The following is a 21,736-nucleotide window of genomic DNA, read 5'->3' on the forward strand; positions in this document are numbered from 1 at the left end:
GAAACTACTCAAATTGGGGTAAGAACTGTCCAATGGATTGTTAAATATATATAGTGGTGAACCATCATCTTCGAGGAAGAAATGTGGTTGAAAAAAACATTCTAAATGATTGTGATCGGAGATCACTTAAACGTTTGGTGAAATCGTAAAAAAAATCAACAGTAGAACTCATAGCTATGTTTAATAGTGAAAGTAAGAACATTTCCACACACAGTGTAAAGAGGACTCAAGGGACTGGGACTAAACAGCTGTGTAGCCTTAAGAAAACCACTTATCAGTTGGGCTAATCAGAAAAAAGGCTCCAGTTTGCTTGGGAGTAGAAGGATTGGATTCTGGAGCAATGGAAAAAGGTCATGTGGTCCGATGAGTCCAGATTTACCCTGTTCCAGAGTGATGGGGGCATCAGGGTAAGAAGAGAGGCGGATGAAGTGATGCATCCATCATGCCTAGTGCCTACTGTACAAGCCTGTGGGGTCAGTGTTATGATCTGAGGTTGCTTCAGTTGGTCAAGTTGAGGTTCAGCAACATTATGTGCCCAAAAAATGAGGCCAGCTCACTACCTGCTCACTACCTGAATGAGCAGGTTTTTCCATCAATGAATTTTTTTGTTCCCTGATGGCACAGGCATATTCCAAGATGACAATGCCAGGATTCATCATTTTCACACATGGATAATATAATATATAATAGTATATGTAAAGAATGCAAGGGAAATAAGAAAGACAAAATAATAATTTTATGCTTGCAATCAATGATTTAACATTTTAAAAGGAACATTTTTTCAGCATTTCCTTTACAGAAATTGTTAAGCGACTCACAAACCACCTGACCCAAAAAGTATTTGAGATTTAAAGTTCAGAAATTGACCTTGTAAAAAGCAATCTTGCCACAAGCTTAGTAGCATACTGTCTGCTAAATATTTTGTTTTTTTAATTTAAAAATTCTTATCTGTGGATTGCTTGTTGGATAGAACAGTCCTAGTAATTGTGACTAAGCTTGAGGAAGACTACTGACAGATGGTGAGTGAATTTACATTTTTTCTGAGGGCTTGCTGTATTTGATGGCTTTTGTTTTGTGTGGCCTTCACACAACATAAATATAATAATCTATATAAAATCTCACATTTAATTTTCTTTTGTCTTCCAAAAAGAAATTAAATTTATCCAATAAAACTTAAAGCAAAAATCTAAGTTATACACATGTAACGTGGGTCAGGGCTGGACAAATGACAACACTTTTACACTGACCTGCCTCCTGTGAGGGTTGAGAGGTTGCAGTAAGAGGTATGACAGGTTTGCTCTGTCTGTGAGGCTTATTGTTTTCCACTTTCAACAAACCTAAACACTTGGGCCTGAAAAGTACCTGAACATTCAACCTTCAACCATCTGAATATTTAAATATTTAATGTTAGTGTATTATTTAGCACACTGACCTGTAAGTGACCTGCGAAGCAGATGGCCAGGGTCAACAGCAGCACACAGACCAATACTCCAAATGACATCCCCAACATCTGTCGACTGAGGGAGATAAAAACCAGAGTATGTCAAATATCAGTCTCCAGCCTCTCTCTTTCCTATCAGACATCAAATATCATATTCATACTGTGTTTCTTCTTCCCCTGCTGCACTGCATTCTAACTACTGACAATGCTGTGAAAGATTTTTGATAGGAAATATCAGAGGAAAATCAGGTCATACTCACTCCTTTGCGACGAACATCTGAACTAAAAAGATGCAAAGGAAGATGAAGGTGGCACAGCCAACATAGTGTTTAAACATCGGCAAATCCAGGGATCGGTACTTAGAAAGGGAAAAAAGAACACATGTGAATCTCATGTTCAGCCCCAGAATGCTTCACTGGAAATGTATGACAAAATTCATTAATAATGGAAATGTATTATATATGCTTTAAATAATCTATTTGCAGCTTTGTGTCCAACTCACCTGTTTTTCCAAATCTTTCTTTGGAAACCACAAAGCTAAACTGCCGCTCTCCTCAGACTTAGACCACTGCCTGATAGAGAGGATGGAAAGGATGAAAGAAGTGAGAAGGCAGGGAGGAAGAAAATGAGAAAGAAAGCAGGGAGGAGAGTAAGTGGAGAGAAAAATAAAATAAGACTAGACAGAATATACAATTAAAAAAATTAAAAGTCAAAGTAATCAAAGAGAGCTTTAAGTAGAGATTATTGTTGTGGGAAACATAAATGGAGCAATAATGACAGCAGGTACAAAGACTAGAGTCTACTGCCATGCTAGCAGTTGGGTGAGGCTCAGCTACAAGCTAACAAAAGCATGCTAACATGCTCAAATGGCAATGCTGATGTTAAGCACGCATGTTTACCATGTTCATGTTAATTTAGTGTGTTAGCATGGTGACTTTTCCAATTATCACTTAATACAAAGAACAGCTAGGCTGATGAGAATGTGATTAGTTTTATTTCAGTAACTACTGGACAACTTTGAATTTTTGTCTGATTATATTGCTAAATAAAAAGTCAAGGGATCACCCACAATTATTGTAATTTATCCTGCTGGGGGCATAAATGTGTGGGCCAAATTTCATGGCAATCCATCCAATAGCTGATGGGACATTTCACACGGAATCATAAATGTGAACCTCATGGTGGTGCTGGAGGAAAAATCCTCAGGGGACCATTAATGTCTCTACCAAATTTTGTGGCATATCATTTCATAATTGTTCAGATATTTCAATCCAAAAGTGTTGAACTGACCTAACAAACAACCGACAAACCTACACTGCCTCTCTGGTTAAGATTTGTTCAAATTTCACTTGATATCATTCACCTAAACTTGAGCACTTTGGGCTAGAGTATCTCGATATAAGAATGTTGTCACATTGGCATGCCTAAATTCTGTAAAACATTAGTGATGTCACAGCGGGTATTTTCTATTATGAATCAAATACCTGAAAATTGAACATTTCAGCCCATAGAGAAGAGTGTAGCAAAGATATTTCTGCATTGTGTGAGTTGGTGCATATTTTTAATGCATTTGTATTACATTATTTTAAGAGATAAAAAAAAAGGCCATTATATGCATAACATGTCATCTGACTTGTAAAAATGGACCTACTTGCTGCTGAGTTCATCTATGGTAGTGGTCATCTCATTGTGCAGCTCCTCATCAAACTTACTCTTCTGGGACTTGTTCCTGATCCGGAAAGCACAGAGACAATTAGGAAGAGGCAGACGGACAGACACTGAAACACACAAGTGGACTGGAACAGATGCTGGAAAACCAGATCAGGTCATGCAGGTCCAGTTTAGCTGTGCTTGGAGGCAACGTGGTTAATGCCATTCTGAGCATTAGTGAGAGAAGAGAAATATGGTTTGTGCCTGTGAGAGGGTTACGTAGAGGGAGTTGTGCCGGATGCAAAATGCTGTGTGTTAGATGATCTCTGTGGGATTCGGCGGGAGTGTTTCTGCCGTGCTTCTGCTTGGAAACCCCCTACTCTATCAGGAAGGAAACACTCACACAGATGCACAGACCCAGATACACACAAGCCCCAGTCAGTGATCAGTGTTAATAGGAGCATGTCAGTCCACTAACAAGGGTTACAGGGTTTCTGATGGCTTTTGAGATCTAAGCTTTCCTGTTACAAAGACGTAGCAACAAGAAAAGAACAGTATTACACCACTGCTCAGGTTAGTGTTGGACAGCAAGGCTCTTCACTAAGGCAACAGTTCTCACCCTATGGGACTGGACAGAGTCACAGAGACAGTTTTTGGGGTCTGGAACCCAATTATAAAAGAATTATTAAAACATTTGGTTCATTCTGTTATTACAGTGTATATGTAATGTGCTGTCTTTTTTTCATGATTATGAGAGATCACATTTTAGTCTGGACAAAAATTAATCAAACAATGAATCAACCATATTTAAATCATTGGGGGCCTAATGCATACTGATTGCTGCATACTCATTTGTAATTAAACACAATGATGCAAACTCAAAAATCAATATTTACAGTATGTGAAAGCTCATTTAAAGGGACAATTTGCCCCAAAATCAAAAATATATATCCTTCTCCTGGCCTGTAGTGCTATTTATCCATCTGGATTTTTTTGGTGTGAGTTGCAGAGTTTTTAAGATATAAGCCAAAGAGATGTCTGCTCGCTCTCCAATATCTGGGACTAAATGGCACTCGGTTTGTGGGGTCAAAGCAACCAAAAAATAAATTTGAAAAATCAAAAACTTTGTTGTGAGCAGTTTAATGCAGGAACTACTTTCTTTCTGCAATAGAATCTACTGGATCTAGTTTCTTTCTAGTAGAAACAAAACTCTGCCACTGATACCAAAAAATCTAGATGATAAACAGCACTACAGGTCAGGAGAAAAATATGTATTTTTGATTTTGGGGTGAACTGTCCCTTTAAAACAAGTGGATATAAGCAAGCATCAGTTTATTTTTGTTTTTAGGGGTCACAAGCCAAAAGGTTGAGAACTACTGCACTAAGGGATCTTGCAGTCCAGGAAGGCCCCACTCACTTATAGCTGCTGAATGGAGGGGTGGGCAAGGTGAACGGCTCTTCTAGAGACTCATCAAGGCTGTCAGGGCCCAACAATAAGACACAAACACAAATTCATCACAACAGAGCAGTGGGGAGTCCAAAAACAAAGGGCCACTGATGACATACATGTGAAAATCCACCTAAAACCTGTTAATAACTGGCCAGTTTCTGTCAGTCCAGTCATCTTTTATTGCATTTATCAATCTTTTATTGAGTCTCCTGGGTTTTTCTTCTATTTAGTGGTTTCAGAGTTGCACAGTAAAATATATTAACAGTCTGAACAGTATTGTTAAAACCTGTTCATCGGAGTGAAACAAAGATCTAAATTTGTTGTCCAACCAACTCTGAAAAGCAGGAAGTACTTTAGCTTCTTCTGGACATATCCATACAAGTGAATTTTCTCTGTTGCCATCAGGGTGTTGTTTGGCCTGCTTGTAAAATTAACTGCTATTCAAAAGCTTTTATTTCCTCTGCAATCTGTCTACTGAAAGTAAAGGTAAAGTTTAAGACCAACTTTAATATAATCATACAATCATACAGAGTACAGTTATATAGTCAAATTCAGTCTCTGCATTTAGCCCATCCTAGTATTATGAGCACTGGGCAGGGACCAGCTCCAGTTCTACGGCAGCACCTTGGTCAGGGGTACTGGCTGGAGAACTGACCTAGCATACATGTTTTTGATGGTGGGGGAAACCAGAACACCCAGAGGAAACCCACACAGGCATGGGAAGAACATGTTAAACTCCCCACTCATCACTGGTATATGTTTTATATTATCTTTTTATTGGGCTTTAGCAAGTTTATTTATTAGTATTATATTTAAATTTTATTTCACATTACCCCTTCATCCCTTGTATCATGATTTGTTTGTTTGTAGGTTACTACATGTTTTTTTATGTATAATGAAATGAATTGTACATATATACACTTCTGAAGAGGAGTAGCACACTTACAACTGTTAACCGCAGGAAAAAAAATATTCTGCTACATATTATGATGAGTGGGTGAACCTGATTTCACTGTTACTTCAGCCTCGGTCATGTTCACCAGCTGCTGCCTCTGCTACAGTGAACTGTGTGCATACATGAATGAAATTTACAATTTCCGAGATAACACAAACCTCTGTTCTCACGGCTAGAATGCTTGTGCTTTTAGGCACACACTTATCTCTTCTAATCACATTACTCCAGCCCACACTGTTTGTGTAGGTGAGTCCTGCCCACTAATGAGTCGCTACACTTTAAATATTTGTCCTTTTGCTTACTGCCTGTGCCAGACAGGAAAAGAGAATTAACCATTATGAGCTACAACCATAATCAATTTGTCTGTGCATTATTTGAGGCTAATGGAAGCACTCGTCATCAGGCTCACACTCCCACCACTCTGCAGGAAACTGCTGCCAATGCAGCACAGCTGTAGTGAGCAGACCCTCAGTGATGACAATTTGTTGGCAAACGTTTCATTGGCAGGTTGAGATGAACTCTAACACTCCCTCTGCTTTGGGAACATGTACTGACTAATTGACAGATAATGTTTGATTTTCAATGACACAAAAGCCATGTAACAGTAGTTAATAACAATTAATGATAGTCTGTTCACACAAAGTTTTAACTATGTGAATTCTGTTTGAGGGCAGACAGAGAATAGTATAATGCAGCAGTTCACCCAAAGATCAAACTCAATTTTTTTCCAAAAATCATGATCCGGTTAAGATAATCCACACACCTTGTTATGAGCAGTTTCACATAGGAACTACTTTCTTTCTATTTGAATGAAAGCAGTTTTGGTAGATAGAAAAATAATTTGGTAGGTAGAAAAATAAAGTAGTTACTAAATGAATCTGCTCACACCAAGATGTGTAGGCTATCTTGAGTAACCGGGCCATGATTTTGTGGAAAGAGACACTACTTTTGAATTTTACAAAATGTATTTTTTGGTGCTTTGAACACCACAAGCAGAGTGCCATTTAGTTCCATTATACCAGAGAGAAGGCAGACCTCAGATGATATCTCCAAAATTTGGCAACCCAATAATCAAAACAATATAGATGGATAAATAGCACTACAGCAAAATAAGTATATACGGGTGGATTGTCCCTTTAAATCTGATAAATATGTGCCAACTAACTACCACTAAGACTTTAAGGTTAAACAGTAATTTTCTCATTTCAGGAGCTAAGATGTGGTTTATTAGATACACCCCTACATCATCCGTAAGACAATAAACATCCTGCTTGCGCACTTTGGATAAGACCATCAACTGAATATTAAATATTTAAAACATGGATCACGCATCCACAAGTAAAAAAAAGTGTAAGACAATGTGACGCAAAAGGAAGATCTCACACAATGTCTAACATTACTCCCAATTTTCATTCCATTAAAATGTCTAAACTTCCATGAAAAGAATTCACTATAATCTCTTTGTATAGCTGAACATTGGCAATAACATAATGACCGCCAGAAAAACAATAAATGTCTTTTGATATGCTGTATTAAGGGAATATTATTAATGAAATGTGATGAAGCAATGACCAGCTCAGATTCTATGAACAGATGGGAAAGTCCTGGCAGAGAAAGCTGATGGGAAACAGTCTTCCCTCATGCAGGCCACTGGAATGACATTGAGCAACAGTATTGTTACACTGGCCGACTTCCAAGGGCAAATCTGTGTGAGCACAATCTGTTACAGTTTAATATACCTTAAAAACAATAATAGTCACTAAACGAGTTGTTCTCACCTCTCAGTGGTCTTGGAGCCAGGTGCCGGCCGTAGAGGAATGTCCTGGAAAAGACAGGAACAACATTCACCCAATAAGAATTCAGGATAATGAGAGTGCTGAAGGCCAAACCCACTGAAACTCAATTTATCAAACATTTTCATTTAAGAAATATAAGGCTGCATTCTCTTCGTCTTAAGAGTGCTGTAGTCATTCATCAGAAAACCAGAAAAACATAACAATTAAAAACAAGTTTAAAGCCTCTCATACTTGCCTAAAATGTTTAATATCTCTTCCTAAATCAAAAAAGCAAAAAGCCACACATTTTTCAAGCTCTTTCCACTGTGGGTGGAGTCACAGGGCAGCAGTGTTTTACCCAGCACACAGTGAAACGAGGTCCTCCAATAATAGCTCTTTCCATAGTTTATTTCTCATATTATTATATTATTTTGATTAACACAGCCAAGGCCATGAATTTTATCTGTAAACCATGCATTAATGTAGGCTCCAGCAGAAGAGTAGCTGTTGCCTTAACAACAACTGTAAACAACAAACATGCTCACCTTGCTGCGTGGCTTGCCATTGACAATGGTGTCTGAGGTGAAGCCCTCTCGGTTCTGAAGGTGGGCAAAAGGTTTGACGGCCCCCCAAGATTCCAGGTAACGGGTCATACGCACAGACGCCCGCATCTTCAGACCATCATTCACTCGGGGTTTGGGTGCTGTACGGCTATTTGTAGACTTAAGATACACACACACACACACACACACACACACACACACACACACACACACACACACACACACACACACACACACACACACACACACATTATTACATATACAGTACACTATGGGTGTTAAGCTAAAGCTCTAAGGCAAGAAAATTAGTGAGTATTTTCCTAAATGATCGAAGTCATTAGAGAGCACTCAGAAATAGTATACCCCCCTAAGGCTGTGCAATTCTCTTTATTTGTTGAAAAAGCAAGTATTTATAAAGTTTTTTTTAACCTGGGTCTGCACCAAGTTTTGAAGTGGTCTAGGAGAAAAAATTATGGAATGCTATCCAGTGTTGCAGAATTGCACAGAGCTGACAGGTGGATGGGTCACCTAAATTTGGTTGCGCTTGCACAATGCATGGAAGAGTTTTGAGTGCCAAATCTGGTGAACAGTAGGAGAGATTTGTAGGAACAGTGATGAAAAACATTTTTTGGCAAAAAATCAAAGTGGCAGAGAATCCATCTATGTAGTGATGGGTGTGGCTCATACTGTCAGATCTGTCCTGAACCCAAAAACTCAGAAATCCAGGGGAAAAGAAATATGCTTAAATTCCTCATGGTTTGTCTCAACAGACACTAGTAGCAACCAGTATGGTGGAGAAAATATACTCAAATTTTATAAAACTATGGTGTTGTTTTAAAACTGTATTACAATAGACTGTATTATATCAACTATTATTTATAGCATTCGACCAAAAACATTAAAAAGACCCTGCATTGTCTGCACTAAAGACATGTTATCACAGGTTTTTAAAATGATTTACATGATTAAAATTATATTTCTTTTCATATGCTTCATGAGCATACCAGCAATTATTTGTAAGAACAGGTGGTTTTTTTCCAATACTCTCTCAAATCTCTCTCCAAAGTGTGCATTTTCAAATACGATGAACAGAGAACTCACACGTGGGTCAATGACTAGATAGGTTTGGACATTGAGCTCTTTCAGGTAGGGATCCCTGAGGTGGCCATTGCCATCTTCAACTTCATAAGCTTTCTTCAGGTTCTTCAGCGTCGCCCCTGTGATGTGGACACGTCTAAAAGTGAGGGAAAGAGCCAGAGAAACAATCAAATATTTTGCATGGCACATGTAGGACATAAATTTCTCTGTAATTATTCTACTATATACCTTATACTACTTCTGGAATTATTCAGTTAATTTATGAATTTATGGCAGAGGTCATAGAGTTTGGCCCATGATGAATGATTTATGATGCTAAATGCAAAAATGGTGACATAACATTTATTGTCACCCATCATGTAGTAACAAATGTTGTGTGTACATCTATTTTGATGGTTGTGTAAGGCAATATGACACATAACTGTGTATACAGTGTATATATGAAACAAAAATACACACAAGAGATACAAAGATAGTACCACACACCCTGGAAGGCCTCCTGACTCCATGTGATTGGCCAGCGTGACATCATGTGACCACACATCAAACTGCCACTTGCGAAGGCCAATCACACCGCAGAGGACGTTGCCGGAGTGCACACCCACTCTCATGTTGATATCCACTCCTGTGGCCTCCCGTACCTGCCTGGAGGAGTTTCACAGCAATACTACAGCTCATTGTTGTTGAAGGTTGTTTCTATATGCACATTCCTTCAAGGAACACTTACAGTCTGAGGACAACATCACAACATAGTCCACTGTCTTTTCCCTTTGTGTCTACATGAAATATCAACAAAACATAATTCAATTCTAACAATATACTAAAGGAAAGTCGCTTCTGTCCTTTGCAGACGATTCAAGTCCTTTTCTCAACACCTGGTTAAAAGACATATACGACAGCAAAGTCAAAACTCACTCACACTTTCCTGCAGTTGTAATACATGCTTTAAAATAACATGCCATATTCCACATGTCCAATAACAACTGAGCAAGCTTGGTACTTCGACCAAATTCCTCTTTTCCTTGTATAAGCGACATGGGTCACATCTTAAGATAGGTAATGTTCACAAAATGCTAGCTAACTAGCTAGCTAGCTAGGTCCCCTAGCAACAGCTTTTAACCGTCTTCAAATTTTGTTCTTTTTTTTTTAAAACACAGACGAGTCTAGCCTAAAGGAGAAATCTGACCAAAAATCTGATCAAAGTACCAAGCTTGCTCAACTGTCATTGGACCAGAGTGGAAAAGGGGTGGAGCTTAGGGGTGGGCCAATTCTACACATTAATGTATAAGATTTTTCTAAGTAACAAAAAACAGTATTTTCCAAAACTAGAGACGTGACTGAGAATGACTCACTCTGCAGTGAAACATTACAGATACACTGCACTATTCTCTGAGAGGTTCCACAAATAGCTTTTAAGATGTTTATTTACATAATTCATCTCAAACTCTTTCACAGTTACATCGAGAGACACTATACACTACCGGTCAAAAGTTTTAGAACAGAGGTTAAAAAAAACATGGCAAGGTTACCCAAAACTGAAAAATAATGTACATTTCAGAATTATACAAAAAGGCCTTTTTCAGGGAACAAGAAATTATTTAACACCTTAAAGGTGTTCTGCAGCAATGGAGGTTAAGCAAGCCTTAAAAGTTGGTGCTACCAATTCCTACAGGTGTCCCAACTTTTCTTGATTCCTTACAACCCTCTCTGTCTGCATAAAAGTAGTGTTGAACACACTATGGTAGCATACCCTCACAAGCATTATTTGATCAGTATTGTACTGCAGAAAGTGGTGTGTTTCTATAAAATGGTGAGAAAAAGGCAAGTAACAATGGAAGAGAGACAGACCATCATAACACTTAAAAATGTAGGTTTTTCCTACAGAGAAATAGCAAAGAAAGTCAAGGTGTCAGTGAGTAGTTTCCTTCACCATCAAAAGGCACTCGGAAACTGGGGGAAACAAACAGGAAGAGGTCTGGCAGACCCAAAGCCACAACAGAATCACAAGACACATTTCTGAGAGTCAACAGCTTGATGGGCGGCTCACAGGACAACAACTTCAAGCACAGCTTAATAGTGGTCGTGGTAAGCAAGTCTCAGTTTCAACTGTGAGAAGACTTCGAGTTGCAGGTTTGACAAGTCGAGTTGCAGCAAGGAAGCCATTGCTAAGACGTCAGCATAAGAAAAAGAGGCTTGCCTGGGCCATGAAACACTGCCAATGGACTACTGAAGACTGGGAGAAGGTGTTATGGACTGATGAATCAAAATTTGAAATCTTCGGTTCATCACACAGGATTTTTGTACGCCATCGAGTAGGCGAAAGGATGGTTCCTCAGTGTGTGACATCAATTGTCAAACATGGAGGAGGAAGCATGATGGTCTGGGGCTGTTTTGCGGCATCCCGGGTCAGTGACTTGTACAGAGAGAGAGGGGCACCCTGAACCAACACGGCTACCACAGCATTCTGCAGTGCCATGCAGTACCCTCTGGTATGCGCCTAGTTGGTCAGGGGTTCATCCTACAGCAATATAATGACCCAAAACACAGTCCAAGCTATGCCAGAACTACCTTAGGAAAAAAGAACAAGATAGTAAGCTTGAAAACACGGAGTGGTCAACACAGTCTCCAGACTTGAACCCCATCGAGCTGGTTTGGGATGAACTGGACAGAAGAGTGACAGCAAAGCAACCTACAAGTGCCACACATTTATGGGAACTTCTGCAACAGTTGGGAAGAACTTTCTGAATAATATTTGATTTCCATTGTAGAAAAAAATGCCACGACTGTGTCCAGCTGTTATATCTGCCAATGGTGACTACTTTGATGAGTTAAAAGTTCAGAATACATTTTAGTTTATAAATTGATTCCATGATTTATTTTTTAACTTCTATTGTTTATTTGTTCTATGTTTTCATTTCAGAGTGCAATGAGACATTAAACTGCATAATTCTCAATAAAAAAAAATGGAAAAATTGGGGTGTTCTAAAACTTTTGACCGGTAGTGTATGTTTCAGTCAGGGTTGAAAATGAAGGTTGGCACAAACTCACTTGATAGCTTCACACATGTCCAGGCCCATTTTGACACAGTTCTTGGCATGTTTAGGCAGAGAGACTGGCAGCCCTGACACACAGTAGTAGCAATCTCCAAGGATCTTGATTCTCATGCATTCATTTTCCTATAAGGAAATAAGAAAGAAGAGAGGAGAAGCCATAAAAAATACAGATTTATGCAACCAGGCAACTTCTTTAAAAATCTGCTTTGTTGCATAAAATGTGGAGACGCACACAGACAGAATATGAGTGTACACATGCCCACACACGGGAGACGCTCAATACAACCGCAGTCTTGTACTACTGAGGTTTAAGTGCCTTGTTCATGGCTTGATAAGAGGAGAGTGTTTCCTTGTACAGCTGCCCAACCCAGATTTTCCCAGCCAGTTTGAGGTTTAGCTGAAATCTTCCTGTCACAACCTCATACTCTAATCTTTATATTATCACTGCTACAGTCTCTGAAGCTTAAGAGGTCAGTGTTGTTAGTAATAATAGCATAAAGAAATTCTAAATGAAGACTCACCTTGGCAATTTGGTCAAACTTGCCAAACAATTCATTGAGCATAACCACCAGCTCTTTGGGGGAACAGTCACTGGCCAATTGGGTGAAGCCAACAATGTCAGCATAGAGAATACTGAAAGCAAAAAATAATAATACAAGGAAAGTTTAGCACAAACAAACTCACATCTCCACAGAAAACATGTCTGCTCAGACATATAAAATCTTTCCCATCTAACAAACAAGATAGTTATTATTATTCAATAAATACAGGTTTTAAAGTTGTAAGGCCTGGTGGCTTATGTTTTTTGACAGGGGCCTTGCATGGGTCAGCGACAGACTGGTGGCATAATCATGGCCAGAACTGCAGAATTGAGAATTTAAAAAAACCATAAAACAGATTCACTGGGCCCTACATTAAGTCAGTGCTAAAAGCTGAGTGGAGAGTTGAAATATTACTGAATAATGTGTTGTTATAAATTTGTTATTTAGCAACACACATTTTGAAAATCATCACCTTTAGTAGAGTTTTACAAAGAATCTGACCATGTGCACTGTGTTTTTAAAAACAGAAATTAAATGGCGATTAACAAATCGCCATTTCATTGACATTTAAAATTGAAAAAATCTGCTATGTGGTTTCAACTATTATGTCTATGTTTACAACTGAACCATCCCACTGTAAATGTAAATGTAAACATCTTAAAAATAAATCCCCTGAAAATAAAATTCTTGGATGTTAAGGGCCCACTGGGGAGTCAACTTTGGTCCAGTAGGCCAGCGGGCTTGCAATACACTGGAGGAAACACAATGACTGTAGCATCCTACAAAGTCAACATACACAAAGGTTGAGTCCTGCAAAGGACCAGCAGGCTTAGCTGATAGTACCTCTCCTAAAAAGGAGACCTCACAGAGACATAAAGGGTGCTTTCAGGTTTGATTTATTACATTTCAACACAATAAATATCTGGTGAGCAACTGTAATATATCGATGTAACTTCTGTCTATAAGTAATGACTTGTGATCCACATGTCTAGACTGCTAACAGAAAAACACTAGCAGATTGTCCATGTAGTAACTTCTTCAATCAGTAAGTTAACTTTGCAAACTGATGAGGACCACCTGAATGCACCGTTAGCAATCAACCAGCATGGAATGGATTGGAGCACACTAGGGGCCATAAAGCTTACACTATTTGTGTCCTCCAAATTTGGCCCTGATTTTCTCTGCACTGCCTTGTCAGCCCATTATGACCTATTACGACCATTATGGCCCCTGCACTGGGACATAGGATTTCAGGCAGAAAGCTCCTGACCCGACTCCCATTAAACTCTAGTAGACCTGATCAGTGACTGATTAAAAAGATCTGTCTGGTTCAATGCTGAATCATAGCCTTGGCATAATTGAAGCTGCCGGTCAGCAGACCACAGAGGGACTCTGATATCTCATCTGACCTCTGAAAGACCCCGACACCACACGGAAAAACAGCTGGAAGTTTGGCAAGAGCCCAACACACACAGAGCGCCTGACCAGCACAGTTGGAACTAAAATTTTAACCACTGCAATGTAAGTCTCTGTGAACACTATGTTCATCTCAGTGAGCTACTGGACATGTTTGTTATTGTGATGAATGCTGTGCATGTAAATTACAGCACAATGGCATATATTTAATTTGAATTTGAGATGCACATTAAATGGGAACTGACATTTCTTTGCAAACTGACAGGGATAAGGATTTCACAAAATGTAAAAATATTTGACTTAAATGTAATACATAAAATCCAGCTGATTACTTTTACTTACTTTTACCTAGCTGATTAACATCACTAGCTGGGTAAAAGTTGCAGCCTGGCCCGATTACAGCTGCCTGTCTGCTGACCAGCAGAGGGACACAGATACTGCACCTGACTTGACCCTGTTCCTCTGTCTGACTGAAAACGTCCAGGTGCTACATGAGACACACAACGCAGCTAATAACTGGTCTGACTGGAGTAATTACAGGGATAGGTCAGGGGTGCAGCCTATCATTCAACACTTTTGTACTGTGGCCCTAAATGAACAAGACTGATGCCTTCCACAAAGACCTCTTGATTAGCAAAGACCAAAAATTTAATATTTAAAGTGTCTAAAAGACAAGATTGCTTTGACACCATTAACAGCCCAACCACTTTCTGCATGTTTAGCTGTTTGCATTGCCATTTCAATTTCCAGCATTGCATCTTTCAATTAAAGTTTAATTGCCCTTCAAAGTGCAAATGCTGACAAAAAATCAAAAACATTTGCATTAAAAAACTAATGATGCCAAGGAAGCCACAACTAAGCTTTCTTTTTCAGAAACACTATAATGCAGTTCCCTTATTGAGGTAAGGCAGACACTGAATCTTGCCTACATTAATCTGAAAAAATAAGCTGGAGAGCCATCTGACAAAGTTCAGTTTAAGCTGACCCAATGTCTGTCAGCACTTGCTAAATTAATGAAACCCTCGTAAAACAAAGAGCTGTAACTGGGTCACTGCTCTGAAAACAAACAGACATACTAATCTCCATCGTTACGAGAAGTAGCCACAGGGAAATCTGCTTTCTGTGTGCACTTTTTTTGCTCTATGTTTTATGAAGTGATGTTCAGATTGCAAAGTGAAATCAGATCTGATTAAAGAGACATTCCTAGTTTTGAAATATAAAAGCATAGCAAGCATAGCAAACTTAACAAAACAGACTGTTTTGTCTCCTTTCAGATTGGAAATAATATGAGGACAGCAGTAAAACAGATGCACAATAAAATCTTTTTTTTCTACAAGTCTGCAATACTGGTTATAAGTTATAACCCATCTGACGTGATTTATTTTACATTTTCACAAATTTATTCTGTGATTCTGGTCCAACAATCTCTCTTCTGTTATCAGTTGTAAGCAGTGAAGGTTCAGGCCACAGACACTTACAATTACTTTTACAATCTCACACAGGACAGTGAATTTACTTCTAATACTTTGCAGAAAATCATCAATATGTAGAAGGTTTTTTGAATGTCCTTAAAAGGTCTTGATTGGTGATCAGACATTTTTACCATCCTTTTAAGTGCACAGTTTGACCAGTACAGTGATGCTTCCACAATGAGTTGATCCTTTATAACATGATGAAAATCTATGGCTTTCCATGTATTTAAAGGTGTTTGGTGATTGTTACCTGACATTCTCGTGCCTCTTGACATATAGGCTGTGGAAGTTGTTATCTTTGACGAGTCGCTGCTGCTCTTCCTTGTCTTTACAGTCTTGTAAGCGTTCCATGATCGCCAGCTTCATCTTCATGGAGATGTAGACTGGCAGCACAGACTGCAGCAGGTTCTCCTGCACACACACACACACACACACACACACACACACACACACACACACACATAATTAGTTATATAAGTGCAATGTAGGTGAGACAGGAAATTAGTCTCATTAGATTGTCACACTCAGTATACAGTGTTCAGTGGTAAGACCCTGAAATGAAAAAAGGCAGACCTGCAAACAGCAAACACACACACACACACACACACACACACACACACACACACTCTGGACTCTCTGACCCACCTCATCAACATCTCACTCATTAACATCCTGCTATGAACTCCTGTCTCAAGAAGCCATCATATCCAAGTAATGGTAAACATGGCAAAGTGGAAAAAATATCCCAGACTCTGCCAGTATTATTAACCACAGGTCTGAGGAGTGTTCAAAGTCCAATGGCTTGATTAAGACAGAAATGAGAAGAGGCAACTTCTCAAGAAATGATTTATCCCTCTTCATAACACCTGAGCGGCATTAGGTTAGATTACCTGACCACACCGGCTAAGTCAAGGCTTGTTAAATTTATCTACGAAACGCTCTTACAGTCAGATACACACACAGTCACCACAAAGTGCTTTAGAATACACCAATGGATGAAAATAGAGATGAACGTACAAGAGAACAAATACACAACAAATTTTAACATATGTGACCAAACTATGCTTGCACCAATGTGTAGGTCTATGAGAAAGACAGAGAGATGTTTCTGTATGTATGAATAAATTAGTATTTATTTATAAGAACATACTGCTTAAGTATTAATTTCTTTTAACCTCTCTCACAATGTGTGGTGTTGCAAAGTGAATTCAAAACAATTACACTGTTTTTTTCTGACAAAAGTACATATTTTGTTTAACTGTGAACTGTGCTTGAAAATGAAATATAAATGACATATTGAAACAGGTATTCAAGTAACAAGCTTGTGAGTCACTAATATGTATTTCAGCCAATAAAGTCTGGATTTTGTCATTTCCTTTTTTCTACTCTTTCTATTATACTTGCACAAGGTAGGTCAGGTGGGATGAGGAGTGTGTGTGATTAGTTCAATGTTTTATTTCAAAGGGATTTAGTTCTGGGCTTCAGCCAAGCCACTTAAAGACATTCATAGTCTTGTTATGAAGCCATTCTGGTGCTCATTTGGCTGTATACTCCGGGTCATTGTCCTGTTGGATTACAGGTTGTCCTCAAAATAATATACTAGAAATAACTCCTGCAGAGTCTCCAGTATCCATCCACCCCCACTCCTTTGTCATGATACTACCAGTACCACAATTCATGGTATGCAAGGTGTTATATGGCCACTGACTTGTGCCCATTTTTGGTCTGACACAGTGCTTTGCCTTAGAGCAAAAGTTCAGAGTATTTTAATCAGACCCCAGGATCTTCTGCTTTAACATGTCAGAATTTTCCAAGTGGCCCTTAGTGAACGCCAAGTGTGCTATCACGAGCCTCTTATTTCCCTTGAGTGTTTCTGGACACTCTCCAGACAGTAGAGGCATCTCAAGGACTCAAAATAATGAAATTGCACCTTAACTTAATTTGGAGGGTTACTAAGACAGTTCAATATGTTTTGACTAAAAACATTCCAGTGTTTCAGTTTTTCAATTAATTTTAAAAACAAAAATAAATATATCTAAAAATCTAAAAACTGACATTTCGAGTTAGTGCATGCAAACCAAAACCATGTAAATTTAATCTTTTTTTTTTAAATCAGGTTGTGTCTGCACAAAATGTGGGACAGGTCAAGATGGTTAAATACACATGAATTTTGTGTTTTGTGAGTTTCTGTCTGTTTATAAGAATGTGTTTTGTGTGTGTGTGTGTGTGAACTCGCTCCTCTCTGCTGCAACCTGAACTGCTCCCATTCACTGTGGCTGACCTCTTACAGGGTTCAAATGACCCGTTTAGTTTCTCCAGGTCTGAAACATAAAAACCCACCTCTCATAAAGTGGCCATTTTATAGATGAAGGTGGGCAGCTGCAGGCTGTGTCACATGATATAATGTAAGTGCCATCTACTAGTCCTTTATTTCTAAATCAATAAAATTACTTTAAATAATTACCTTGAAAAAACTGTGCTGTCACCAAATCTGTGCAGTAACACACATTTACTTGGATTTATGGGGAAGCAGTCAGTGTGGAGGTGTCAGCAGTGTTCAAGAGAATTTCATTAGTGTTGGTTTCAAAGAGGAGTGTTGACGTCACACAGTTTAAAAAGACATTTTTGACGTCTTTCACACTCTGCCAAGAAACATCAACACACTGGGCTGCTGAAATTAATGTGGGAACACAATGTGAGCTCCTCATTGGTTCCCCATTCAGAGCAGTTTTGGAGCTTCCTCCACCATGCTATTATGTCTCTGTTCTCTTTGGCAAACTCAACTTTCCAGCTCAATTCAAATACAACAGGAGGTTTAAATGTTAACGATTATATCATTCCTTTCTGTCCTGCTAGGCAACACAACAGCTTCCCTGTCAGCACGTTTTATGTCCCGCGCTAAGCAACAGTCATAACAAATGACAAAAGGGGAAAATTTGTTTTAAAAATGTCTCTGAAGTCAATGCAAGTCAGCACAGATGCATCTAATTTAAAAGGCATCACAGAGAAATCTAATTTGAGAAGGATTTGTTCGTCTCAGTGAAAACATCCATGGGAGAGTCAACATGAGGGCAGCCAAAGGCAAAGCTTAAAGATGGAATAAAACTCTAAGATTATGGCAATAAAAATTACTGATGACCTATTTTAATTATTTGTCTGTAGTGTTTCCAGTCAGTGAGGTTACTAAAATAAAATGCAGTAAAATAAAGACATTAAAATGATCATCACAGAACATACAGAACACTTTTCCTTTCACTCTAATGAAAATGTGGTATACCATCCAAATTTTCAATAAATAATAATTCTCGTAATGGATCACCACTGTATATGGGTCTAGTGTGGGCCTAATTCAACCAAATGTGTGATGGGAGGCACCCTGTAGTGATTTTACATCTGAACTTACATTTTACCTGTGAACAGAACAAGCCATTTGAGGACATCATCTTCAGTTACAAAAAAAATTGAAAGCAATTTTTCAGAATTCTTTTTACATTTTATAGACCACACAACTTAAAGAAAATAAGTGACAGATTCATTGACAATGAATATAATCACTGGTTGTAGCCCTACACAAATGTATAAAATAATCCAACATGAATCTGTTTGGTTTAAGAATACTTCCAGTGACGTAGGGAGCCAAACTTTGAAAGGTTTGGTAACATTCTGTAGACTTTCATATTTAAAGGTTTCACACAGAGTCTAACTATTCTTTGTTATCATTTGTTAGTCTTTGATAGCCAATGTGTCACACTAACCTGTTGTCTTTTTTCAATCTCCAGCTTCATCCGCATGCTCACGCACATCAGAGTGTCTTGAAAGGTCTGTCTCAGGGTTTTCTCCATCAGGACCTTATGAAACGCGCCCACCATACTGCCACAAAGAAACACCACTGCGTTGGACAGCAGCTACAGAAACAGACACAGTAGTAGATGTTAGAGCTCAAATGGAGAAACTAGTTATTGGCTTTACTTTTATTTGTTTGTTATTTTTTTGTATCAGACCATTCAAAGTGTTTTAAACAAGCAAAATGCACATTTAAGAATGAGTACAGCAGTCCAACTAGTGAGTTGGGGCTAAAGACTGTATATCAAATAGGTTGTAATCTTGTTTAATATACATCTTAATATACATCTCCACCGTCCTCCCAGGACACAGCAGAGACAGGCAGGCTGCAGGAGCCCCACAGGAGCCCAGGATGCATGCAGCATCATAAATTGATAATAACAAGCGACAATGAGTGCCCCACTGTACATTGATCAGCTGTTTCTAACTATAACAAAACCTTCCTTTATAGGAAAGCTTTTGCAAACTGCTAATACAAGTCATTTGGTTTTCCCACACTGCTCTGGCTTGGTTAATTTTTTTTTTTTTTTAAACAATTTTTATCTCTGTACTTGTGATGTGATTTTACCTTATGCATTTTTATCTCCTTGTGCTTTTATGGTGTGTTGCTTTCCTTGCTGTTTCTTTCTTTGTTTCAGCTGCTCGTATTTTTTTTTTTTTCTGTACAGCACTTTGTAACCTTGTTAAGAAAAGTGCTATATAAATAAAGTTTATTATTTATTATTATTATTATAAATTGTCTGTCAATTACAAGAATTATTTCTTATGGCTCATAAACAGACACTTACTCATTCTGCAAAAATTCAGCTTTGATTTGAACTGCATTAATGTGAAACAGACATGCAAAACAGTTATTCCGGTCCGGAATGTAAATTTCAAAGGAAGACACCGCAGCTGTTGTGTTCATGTCAAGTGAAGTATTTCAACTTAACATGTTTCCTTAATCTCTGATGACACATTATAGTCATTTTATGATTTATTACTAATTTCCCCTTTAATTTTAGCTTTATATTGTGAAAACATATTTGTTTGTTTATGTATTGATTATCTTCACCATTAAAACAACCACTTTAGATTTAAAAATGTCTATCTGCCTGTTTATGATTGTTTGAGTACCATATACAAAGTCCCCCAATACAAATTGGTCCAATATGGGGGTTTATATACCATGTCATCTTTTAAAATAACTGTCCATGTTTTATTCATGGGGATATGTTCAACATCAGTATTTCCTCCCACAGTTTCAGTGTTAGTGTCTTAAATCTTGGTTTCATTGTAAAGTTGTATTGTCTAATTATTGCCTACATTAAGTCTAGTCTAGTCAGTGTTTGGTTAATCTTCATAATAAAGTATATTTTCACAAAAAACTGAACTGCAACTTCATACATAAGATTGCTTTGGCCTTCGGCAGCATTTCTACCACAGCACAGTTTTCATCTGACTGGTTTTACCTGGTTGGCAAGGTAAGGAGGTGGTATATTGTGAATGGTGAGGCGCAGTGTGAGGACCATGATGTGGGACAGTGAAGAGATGACGCTCAGCACCACAGCGTACCACAACTGGAAGGGCAGCATCGTGTACACGGTGAAGATGATGAAGAGGAAGAAAGGCACCTGGGAACATGAAGGGTCCATTATTTCAAGATTCTGAGTAATCACACATCTCATAAAACTTGGAGAATACTTACACAAAGAGGAGATATATGTTGTTTGGCATAAGGAATACCTACCATATAACACACATTATAAACATATTATCTGCAAATTATAGCAAATTATAGACAAACTAGAGGATTTGACTAACCAATGCAAGTTTTTAAATGATTTGTCATGCAGATATTAGAAATGTATGATTTCCATGGCTGTAAGTTTGTGTGACCCGGGAGGATCATACTATAAAAATCACTTGCAACAAAAATATAACCTTAATATGAACCCTGCTAGTGGAAGGTGAGGTTACCTGGTCCCAAGGCTGAATGATGGGGCCGCTGAAGATGAAGGTGTAGCCCATGGTGAGGTGTGTGGCCCACACGATCAGGCCCAGCAGACGCCTCCACCTCTGAGAGAGCATCTCTGTATACACCAGTACAAACACGGCCAGAAACACACACAGGCTGCCACTCACCACGCTCACAAAGGCGCAGTGTTGCACTGCACTCTGCTCCGGCAGCAAGGGAGGAAGAGAAAAATAAACACACTTTTAATTACAGTAATACATCATGTCTTAGTCATAGGATATATCTTTCAGTCAGTTCATTCGAGGGTTTAATTTGTTACAATTGCTTTTCCTGTAGATTCCCTGTGTTTAATGAGTCCTATTGTTTGTGAGCTCTTTACTATGAACTGTTGACATGCATTTGATTTTGTATTTTGCATGCACAGGATTTTTTTTATATATTTATTTTACTTAATTTTTATTTAACCAGGAAGGATCCAGTTAAGATTCAAAATCTCTTTTTAGAGGGAGTCCTGGACAAGA

At 38.5% G+C, this 21,736-nt stretch overlaps 1 protein-coding gene across 1 annotated transcript in view; it reads right to left on the minus strand.

Annotated features, from left to right (window-relative positions):
- adcy7 (adenylate cyclase 7) overlaps positions 1-21,736 on the minus strand; it is a 38,615-nt gene that overhangs the window by 10,315 nt on the left and 6,564 nt on the right. The window contains exons 2-16 of the mRNA XM_084720886.1: positions 21,218-21,415; positions 20,710-20,871; positions 19,171-19,320; positions 15,666-15,826; positions 12,507-12,618; positions 11,981-12,108; positions 9,419-9,577; positions 8,936-9,068; positions 7,817-7,993; positions 7,275-7,318; positions 4,509-4,568; positions 3,093-3,170; positions 1,944-2,013; positions 1,702-1,799; positions 1,433-1,517 (exon numbers count right to left, since the gene is read on the minus strand). Of these exons, the coding sequence (XP_084577012.1) occupies positions 1,433-1,517; positions 1,702-1,799; positions 1,944-2,013; positions 3,093-3,170; positions 4,509-4,568; positions 7,275-7,318; positions 7,817-7,993; positions 8,936-9,068; positions 9,419-9,577; positions 11,981-12,108; positions 12,507-12,618; positions 15,666-15,826; positions 19,171-19,320; positions 20,710-20,871; positions 21,218-21,415 (1,815 nt within the window). The remainder of the gene's footprint in view (positions 1-1,432; positions 1,518-1,701; positions 1,800-1,943; positions 2,014-3,092; positions 3,171-4,508; positions 4,569-7,274; positions 7,319-7,816; positions 7,994-8,935; positions 9,069-9,418; positions 9,578-11,980; positions 12,109-12,506; positions 12,619-15,665; positions 15,827-19,170; positions 19,321-20,709; positions 20,872-21,217; positions 21,416-21,736) is intronic.

The sequence above is a fragment of the Lutjanus erythropterus genome, chromosome 1 (assembly GCF_056507025.1).
Source record: "Lutjanus erythropterus isolate fLutEry1 chromosome 1, fLutEry1.hap2, whole genome shotgun sequence".
NCBI lineage: Eukaryota > Metazoa > Chordata > Actinopteri > Lutjaniformes > Lutjanidae > Lutjanus > Lutjanus erythropterus.